This window comes from Phytophthora cinnamomi (assembly GCF_018691715.1).
Source record: "Phytophthora cinnamomi strain GKB4 chromosome Unknown Contig53, whole genome shotgun sequence".
NCBI classification, from domain to species: Eukaryota; Oomycota; class Peronosporomycetes; order Peronosporales; family Peronosporaceae; genus Phytophthora; species Phytophthora cinnamomi.
The window spans coordinates 1,151,702-1,161,444 of NW_027150986.1; the positions used below are offsets into that span (position 1 = coordinate 1,151,702).

The window sequence follows — 9,743 nt, forward strand, 5'->3', positions numbered from 1 at the left end:
GCGAACAGTAACGTGTAATTGCCCTCGCAGTCCACATCTGCAATATGTGTGTGAGAATGTTGTCACGCCTGAAAGATGAGAACGACTTGATATTTGTGGTCTTGGGGCGCGTTTTTTTCTCAGTCAGCCTCGTAAATGCAGTGCGCTCTTCAGCAGGTGCAATTTCGCGGCCAAACGCTTGACAGAATTTGCACCATGCCTCGGTAATTTCACCATCAACAACACTGCACTCAAAGGCTGAAGGCCAAGCTCAGCCTCGTATTTGGGGATCCATTTTTGTCGCTGCTGCAGAGGGGTGACTTTAGTTTGCACAAGGGCAGTGTTGACAGCGGTTTCCACCAGTGACTTTAGGCTGTGGTGCGGTCTGTTGGTCTCCACGAGCACGCTTCTTAGACCCTCGCCTTGATCCTTTTGTCTTCCCCATTCGTGCTAGGAGGTGGAGAGCGCCGAAAGGTGGAATGCACAGGCAGCGACGCGAATAGACTGCGAGCTAGGGTGGTTTCAGGCATGTCCGCAATTAGGTATTTTGAAAAAATAGGATTAGGCATTTTGCACTTTCCCTTCGCACACTACCTAATTTTGAGAGGCCTGGGAATACTAGTAGTGTCCGAATCTGTCATGTCCCGTCTTTTGACATAATAATATTATATAATGATATATTATATCATGTTGTTGCAATATGGGGCTACTCACGCCTGAAGCGGATTCCATGTATAGCAGGGACCGCGATTTCTGCGTTGAGAAGCTAGTCGGATGCAGGAGCAAAGTGAGGAACGAAGGTCAACGATGCTCTGTAGATGTGTTTTATTAGAGTGAGAAAGAGGCGTATTTCGAAACCACTTCCAGCGCACGCCCGTTAGGGTGTATTTCCTAGCGTAGTAGGGAAATGATGTTTTCCGGTGAAAGGATAAAACCACGATGGAGAAGTGCAAGTACTCCAAGGTGCGCGCGGATGTTCGGACCCTGCAGGATTAGTATGCCATTCAAATAGGCGGTTTTCTTGGATCGGGCAACCGGTACATATTTTATCCCCAGCCGAACGTGACGTGGTGCTGATGCGCCAGAAATCTTCTCCTCATGGTCATCTTCAGCAGCTAGGTTTCGTCAAGGACCAGCCTGTGTCTGCCTTTATTGACAGCGGTGCATCCTTCAAGCAGTATACCCGTAGTTCGCCGCGCGTGTTGGACTGAACGTCTGCGAGCATGCCCGGCCGCTGACATTCCACCTTGGTGGCTGGAAACGAATTGCCATTTCCCGGCGAGTGACATCTCTCTCTATTCTTTACCCGATTTTTCTTTTTACGCAACTGAAGCGTTCGTGATGGAGATCTCGGAGTAGTGCTACGTCATGCTGGCTATACCGTGGATCGAAGAGATGAACCCGATCATTGACTGGACAGCCAGGACGGCGTGGCCAAGGCCGGACGTCTAGTGAGAAATTGGCGTGGGTGTGTGACGATGCAGTTAGCCGCGACTTTCCCTGAGGCAGCGTGCTGAGGCACGTCTGCGTGGTTACTATGCTCATGACTGCCAGTCCGAGGTGGGCTGCACCTGTTTGGTCCGGCTTGTGGTCTGCACAAGATTCTAAACTGCTGACAACGAAATTTGCCTCCTGGTTGATTACGCGAACGAGGCCACGTTTTGATCCCGATGGCAGCATCATCATGGAAGGTTCTCAATGGTGCTGAAGTGTACCCAGTCTTGGTGGGTTTCGTGATGTTGTTTTCAGATCCGAATTACCATCGGTTCCTCCGGCTAGCCAAGACAACATGGATGCGAGCATTGTCGTCTCAGACGCGGCGCCCATCCACCGGAAGCAGTTTCGGTTTTCAAGGGAGCAGCGCGAAACAATCCTACAATGGCTGAGTGAGATGTTCAAGGCCAATTTGATCCGGCCGTCCTGTTCGCCATATGGCGCTCGGACCTTCTGTGTGCTGAAAACTAGTGGCGATTGGCGGATCGTACACGATTTTCGTGAACTCAGCGCTAAGGTCCGCGTACCGGCGAACCCAATACCGTACAAGGACGAGATACTCCGCGCGATCTTTGATTCTTTTGTCTGACGCATTTTGGCTACTTGTTCGTCTTCACGTCGTTCGACTCTGTTGAGGAGGACTTAGCTACTTTCAGGAGGGTACCCACGCGCTATGCGGAGCAGCGGTTGTACGTGAAAATCGAGAAATGTGTTTTTTGCGCGCGCGAAATTCCACGTGTGGGTGGCATGGACGGCGTGCAGATGGATCCCACGAAAGCTGCAGTCACCCGGGACTGACCTTTTTTCCAGCGCGAGTTGTAGTCCTTCATCGGGACTTGTGTGTACGGCAGCCGACCTTGTGATGGTTTTGATGAGAGTGTAGTCGTGCTGACTGAGCTTGTTAAAACGAAATGCCTGAAGAATTAGATTACGTTTCCCCCGTGCTAACGGCGGTGTTTTATACGCTTAAGGAGAAGCTGCCTTCGACTCCGATTCTCGCCCTTGCAGATTTCGACAAACCGTTCCGCATGAGCGTGGACGTTTCTGATTTAGCGGTTGGTGGATATTTGTTCCAGTATAATGATAGTGGAGCAGAACCCATTATCGCACATGGAAGTAGGAAGCTTTCGCAAGCGGAGCTAATCTAACCTACATGTGAAAAGGAACTTCTACCAGCGCAATTAAATTCGTGAACGAGTATATTCGCCACTTTGTCGCTCTGCATCACAATAACTGGGATACGCTCCCACCGCTATGCGAGTTTTCATACAACTTGCGCGTTCACAGCACGACGGGCGTGTCTCAGTTCACGATCGATTTAAGTCACCAACCGCGCTCCGTGTTGGATTGCGTGGTATCGACATCCCACCCGCCCTCCACATCAAAGTTCGTCACGCCCCAGAGGGCAATTTTGGCGGCAGCGCAGGACTTTATGGCTGCGGCCCAAGAACGTTGACATGCGACATAAAATCGGAATCGATCGCATCTGGCATTTGCAGAGGACGACGAGGTGCTGTTGCGCCAAGAACCTCAACTTGGCACACATCGGCACGTACGGCATGTTCAAGTTCGCGCCAAGATTGAGCGCTCCCTACCTCGCCACCAACATAACTGGACCTGACAAGTACAGTCTTGGCGCTTCCACTTGGGCTACATTTCCATCCCGAGTATCGCGTGTGATGGCTTTGTTCATATCAACGCGGAGATCATCCTACGCGGATCTCTCGTCTTCAACCTGTGCTGACGACGGACAGTACTGAGGACCACCTCGTCCAATCGATTACCCGTGTAATCGATTACAGGCTATCGTCGGCGAAAAGGTGTTGCCCATTCAAGGTGGAGTGATTCGACACTTCACTCGGTTCGTCATGGGAATTTGACGCATGTCATTGAGCTTCTTCGACAATACATTGACAAGCTTCCAGCTACACGATCAATGTCACTTCTAAGAGAGGAAATGTAACGAGATTGCATTCTGGAGGATCGAGCAAGGCGCGCCCGTCCTCGATCGCATGGGCACGAATGGGTGCGTCCGTTGCTGCGTTAGTTGTTTCATTAGAGTGCTACACAGCAGAGAGTAGAGCACGTAGTTTGCATATTTCATTCAATTCAGTTTTCAATTTGCCTCCTAGCACACAGATAGGCAAGGCTCAAGGCAAATCAACCACTGAGGGCAAGACAGTCAATCGATCGGCAGTTACCAAAATTGCGTCATTGTTGTTGTCGTTCAAATGGAGACCAGTGATAAAATACATACGAATGGATGTCCATTGGGAAGTCAGTATCTCCAAGGGACGCAAAAACCCAGATGTCTTGCCAATTGTACCCTCACTCCGTTCACAACTCTGGCCGGTTTTGATGTGATTTGTGATTTGACCACTCATGTTACGCCAGTAGTACTTCTCTTGCACTGCACAACAGGGTTATCACCGCGTATCCACGCAGTGCGCTGTCATGTAGCATCACCGCATTCTGAACTGCTTCGTTGCCATGAGGAATCCAAATGCGCGTGGCACCACTTAATTTGTAGTAGACCAGATCATCGCGCTTCAAGTAATGATAGCGATCCACATGTGCTATTTCCGGCTTCATATGTTTCGTAAAGCTTTGAACTATCATGTCCTGTGATTGTTGAGCTCTCCGAAACAGTTCTATCAGGGATACGGACTGCACGCGCTTCGCCGAGCACTCTTGATTGGCTTATACGCTAAAACGTCGCTGCGCCTGCTTAGTGCATCTGTCACCGTTGGTTTTCAAGGTCCGGCAAGTCCCTTGGTCATGATGTCGACCAGCATGGTGGCAGTCTCGCAGTACTCGACGATCACTTCGCCAAGGATGCAGTTAAACCGCAAATTGTAGTCTACAAGCTGGTCGCACCACCGCCAAACCTCCTAGTGATGCGTTTTTGGGGTAAGTATCTTCCATGACCGATGATCAGTTTCGACCGTGCACCCTCCATCGCTAAGCTAAACCCGCCGAATGTGTAAGACAGTAGATGATGACAAGCATTTCTTGCTCGTGAGTAGGATAATTACATTCCACCGATATGAGGTTTCGTAGTGATAGTGAACACAATTACATTTTCGGTGCCTTCACTTACATTTCCCCCGGAATCTTGCTGCTCGATCTCCTGGAAAGCAGATTTTGTCTTATACAACACGCCACCAATGGCGAATTGTGAACATTAGCCGGAAGGTGGAACGGGAAAAAACTCGGGTAAGGCTAAGACGGGTGTGCTGTTTCCTGCTGATTTGAGTGCTTCAAATGCGATTTGGGCACCTGGAGTCCTCAATGAGAGCTTGGCCTTTGAATTTACCAAATTGAACAGTGGTGCGTTGATTTCTGTATAGTTGTTGCAAAACCGCGGCACATAGACTGTCGTCACTAAGAAAGATGGCTTTCACCATTTTGGGTAGTGGTCAGTCTTGATCAAGGATAATGCTTATTACTGACGGGCGTGTTTTTTCGACATAATGTGCATTATGAGGGAAATAATGCGCATTATCTCTACAACAAACACGGCCTCTGCTTCTCCGACATGGATAAAGCTTTCGATGAAACAACACAAGCTTTCACAGCGCACATTAACTCACCAAGGTCAAACGACTCCCAATGATGCAGCCCAAGCAACAAGAAAAGTTTCGCGAACTGGTTCTTCAGACAGTTGCTGAGCAGAATAGCTCCCCCAGATCTTTAATGCATTCCGGAATTTCCCCTGTAATCGACCTCGACCCCCCGTCTTCGCACGCGCAGACCTCGCTACCGCCGCCGCCCAGCTCTCTTCACGGAGTGCTGTTGCCGCCGCCCAAGCACCCCGCCGCCGCTGCTTCAGTCTCTCCTCGCGGGGAACTGCTGCTGCCGCCCAACCTTCGCCGTCCTCGCCGTTGCCAGTACCGCGACCTGCTGCTGTTGCCTCAGCCTTGCCTCTACGCTCGCGTCCCCAGACAGTTAGGCGCCTACAGTTCTCTGTGGGCTCATCCCTGCTGGAAGACAAGAGCTAGCGCGCTAAGTCGTTACCGAAAGGTATTGACTGGAGTTACCTCTCCTACTGTGTAGTGTGATTCGCCAACCGGGACGCTAGGCCGTACTAGGCGCGAGTCACTGCAAAGTCTTGATCTGCGTGGAGTAGATCGGACATACACCACGGTTAGGCCTCCGCCAACAAGGCTATTGCATCGCAGCTCGTTAGCTACATCCGCATCGACCACCATGGCCCCGACACCCCGAGACCATGCGCCCCCCAGGCAGGCCCCGCCGCATCCCGCTACCCGCAGGAAGCCGCCGCCGCCACGCCTCATGCCCGACGACTCGTTGTTTCGAGCCAGTTTACAACGGCTCGACGATGATCAGGCGACCGACATCGACCGCCGCTTTGCTGCGCTTGCGCCTCTCCCTACACCGGTAGAGGCGAAACAATGCACGCAAATGTGGATCCCAGCTGGACGTGTGGTCGCTGACCACAGCCTGGACGAAGTCCTCGCGTCACTGGATTCCGACAGCCAACCCCAGGTTTGGCGCGACGCCAAGCCTCATCTCCGTGACTTCTACGCAACTCCACGCGGTATTTCCTTCGTGTGCACCTCGGACCAGGCGCTTCAACGCCTTGGTGGCGTCGAGCTCACGATCTGCGGGACCAAGGTTACGATCCGGCGTTACTCCAGCTACGACAAGCTGTACTACGTCGATCTGAAACGTCTCCCAGCTGACACCGCGGATCGCACGATTTACGATTGGTTCGTCAATCGTGGTGCCCGTCCTATCCTGATCACGCCAACTCAGGGCGTCGGTCAACTTGTCTCAAGAGCGCGCACCGTCTACTTCAACGAAGTACAGTGCCCCGCTGAGCTGTTTGAGCCCAACGGAGAACCTCTTCGGGAGATTTTCTTCACGGACGACGACAAGCCATGCTTTGTTCAGCACCGCTTGCATCGCCACAACCGCATCAAGCCACCGTCGCTTCGTCAGCAGCCTCGCAAAGCTTCGGAAGCCTCGGATGCCAGCATGCGTAGCACGGAGATCGCAGCTGCTCCATCTCCATCTCCATCCCGACCAGACTCGCCAGGTGTCTCACCATCGCTTGGTTCTTCGTCGCTTGATTCCTCGCGTGTCCCAGCGTCGCTTGATTCTTCGCGTGTCCCAGCGTCGCTTGATTCTTCGCGTGTCTCTCCACCGCAGGATTCTTCGCATATCCCAGCGACTCGCCCACGGTCGAGAGCCATCGAGTCGCATGTCCCGCGCTTGATCCTGGGATCCGTTAGTGTGCAAGAGCCAGACTGGAAGCTGGTTCAACACTCGCAGTACGGTATCTTGAACCGCGAAGGTGGAAAATACATCGAGCCAGAGGGAGCCGTTCCATGTGAACTGGCACCGGACGCAGATGACCCTCATGCTTTGGTCTATGCGATCCCGATCTCTCCGAACTCCTTCGAACTCCTTCAGGATGAAGGCTTTGATGCCTCATTGCCAGCCGACGTCGACTTAGCCGCGGCATCTGTTGATGAAGACGGCATGTCGACACCAGTGTCTGGCTTTACTGCCGACTCTCCTCACCTTCCCGTGGCCGAGGAAATGCGTCAACTCAAGAATGTCCGCAAACTGGAGCTCAAAGTGAACCAAGTCTCCGTCGACGATCTTCAACGAGCGATTGATGAATTCTTGGAACACGATGTGCTGAAGTACACGTCCCACGACGATGTGTTGGCAGCAATCCAAGTTCAACCAGCGTACTTTCGACGGATCTTCAAGCTCCCTGCTGATACCCAGCAGCAGCTGTTCCGCGCGCACGCAGTCTACCGTACGATCTGCGCCGAACCGATCCAAGAGGACGAATCAATCGACTTCCTGGACCGGCTGCGCAGCCGTTACGACATCGAGTCAGGAGATGCGGCTATTTTCTTCCCGCAGATGTTCCCTGAGAAGCCACGACAAGACGCAGCTCTCCACAGTGCCATCTGTGACTTGTTCCTGATGATCTTCGCGCCCGGAGTGTACGTCGACCCGGTCAAGATCCAAGTCGTGCTACCTCCAAGCCTCCCACCGAAACGCGTCCGCCACACACCGTTCCTGCTCTGGAGCGACCTCACATTGATGTGTGTAGCGCGCAGTGCGGTCTGCACCCCGTTCACCATGGACAGACGTACACCGTCGCCGGTACTCGAGGCCTTGACCCATCTCGCCTCCGAAGATATTCCTTCAGCAGCTGTTGCTGGCCCATCCCGCTTGGTGCCTCCTCAGCTCTAAGGATAACTGGATGTTAAATGGAGTTTCGCTCAACATGAATGGGATGAACGTACCCAATCTCGGCATGTATGAGCGACTTCTCTCTGCGTATCAGCTGGTCGCGTTTCAAGAGACGAAGTTCAACAAGGAAGACTCCCTGCAGACCAACGAACACTTTATCCACACCGCTGATTCTGGGGCGCGCTGCTTCTGGTCCGACACCACGACTCCCGTGTTCAACAAGCGTCATGGCGTCGGCCTCGTGTTGTCGTCAGCTTCTCCGTTTGGTGAAGTTGACGACATCACGGCACGCGCCTACAAGGAACAGCTCCAAAATCGTTATTTACTACTCAAGACAACCCTCGGGAACAAGCGGGTGTTCATCCATGTGGTGTACGCACCGGATGAGCCTATGCATCGTGGCGAGTTCTTTCGGGCACTGCCTACACAACTGGACGACGACGCTGTTAGTGAAGATGACGAAGATGGCGACGCAATGCACATTGTGTTGGGCGACTTCAACACCACCCTCGACACTTACCTGGATCAAGCTTCACCGTCCCAGCACCACCCGGGCACAGGCCGTGAAGAGCTATGCGACTGGCTCGACGCTCTCGGGCTCGTGGACGCATGGCGATTCATGAATCCAGAAGATCGCGATTTCACCAGTCCGTCACGTAAAAACCGGCTGGATTACTGCTTCCTGACAGTCGACCTGCTACAAGATCATCTGGCTACAATCGCACATGTTAGAGATCGCAAGTTGACGCGAGGCGGCTTTACGAAAATTCCTATCGCCGCCACATCCCGACCGTTGGCCGTCTATCTGACTATTGATTGGATGGTATTATGGCCTAGCTCTGGGATACATGGAAGGAGAACAGCCCAAGAGACCATTCTCTGGGACCCGGCGAATTGGTGTTCGAGTGATGGACGTTCAAAAGACCAAGCAGACGATGGATAGCAGTGATTTTGTGACGATGGAATGCGAGGAAACGCGACTGGAGTGGTACGAGAATGTATCCAAGGCAAGGGACACCCAGAAGCCAATGTGACAGAATGACATTCGGAGTCACTGTGATTATTACTGACGTCGCTGGCATGAGAACTCCCAAAAAGACTGAACGGGACCTCAAAAAGGAAACAAGGGGACATTGCTGTGAAGACCGCCGACCCGTTGCAAGATGTACCCAGAATCAGGCCTGACATGTACCCTTCCAGATTTCCAGTATACTTCAGCCCATACAATAACGACCGACCAAGATTACCGACCGGATCGGTTATGCACCAAGAGCCGGTTGAATCCAGGCACGCGATCAACGGATGCGCAAGCTGGTTACGCCAGGCACTTATAGTGAAACCAAGTACAAAGAGATGTGCACGTAGAAGACCAAGTAGTTGTGATAAAGCGTCAATCAAGAAAGGATTCACGAAGGGGACGATGCACATCAATCACCGGCCCGGATCAGGACGGATCCAGTTCTAGGAAAGATGACGAGGGAGGAAGACGAGTAAGGACACACGATCCGGCTCAGTGACGCCCGGGCGTCAGGCGGATGAAGGAATCTGATCGGATGTGGTCACTATCGATCAGACCAAGTAGAAGCCACCAGATTTGGAGCCAGACCCAGCCGGCGGGTGTAGAGCTGGAGGGACGCACGCGCGGGAAACGGCAGGATCGGCGGAGTAGGACCGTGACAGGGCAGGATCGACGGCCAATCGGGACGGATTACCGATCGAGCATACGGATCGAGGCCGATCGTCGATCGCCATTCGGGTTCGGGGAAGATCACTGATCGACATACAGGTTTGGGAAGTTTCGCGATCGGCATACAGATTGGGGCCGATCGCCGATCGCCGAAGGATGGGAAGCATCAGAAGGCACAGCCAGGGCAAGGATCCGGTTAGCGTCTAATTGTAGGATCAGAGTAGGGATGGTAGGCTGTAGGGCGACACACGTTAAACATACATCAGAGCTGAATTTGCATCCAAGGGCACAAGTCTTCACATCTCGGGGAATCACATTGGCCCCGACCAACTTACAAGGAGAA

At 52.8% G+C, this 9,743-nt stretch overlaps 2 protein-coding genes across 2 annotated transcripts; both read left to right on the forward strand.

Moving 5' to 3' along the window:
* Positions 1 to 5,682: 5,682 nt before the first annotated feature.
* IUM83_00305 (uncharacterized protein) lies at positions 5,683 to 7,713 on the forward strand (the record flags this gene model as incomplete). Its single annotated transcript, XM_067924067.1, has 1 exon — positions 5,683 to 7,713. One exon carries the CDS (start codon positions 5,683 to 5,685, stop codon positions 7,711 to 7,713), a length of 2,031 nt encoding a protein of 676 aa, XP_067789346.1.
* A 64-nt stretch (positions 7,714 to 7,777) lies between these two features.
* Positions 7,778 to 8,747, forward strand: IUM83_00306 (putative pollike protein; the record flags this gene model as incomplete). Its single annotated transcript, XM_067924068.1, has 2 exons — positions 7,778 to 8,360; positions 8,551 to 8,747. The coding sequence occupies 2 exons, from the start codon at positions 7,778 to 7,780 to the stop codon at positions 8,745 to 8,747; spliced, it is 780 nt and encodes a 259-aa protein (XP_067789349.1).
* Positions 8,748 to 9,743: the final 996 nt, after the last annotated feature.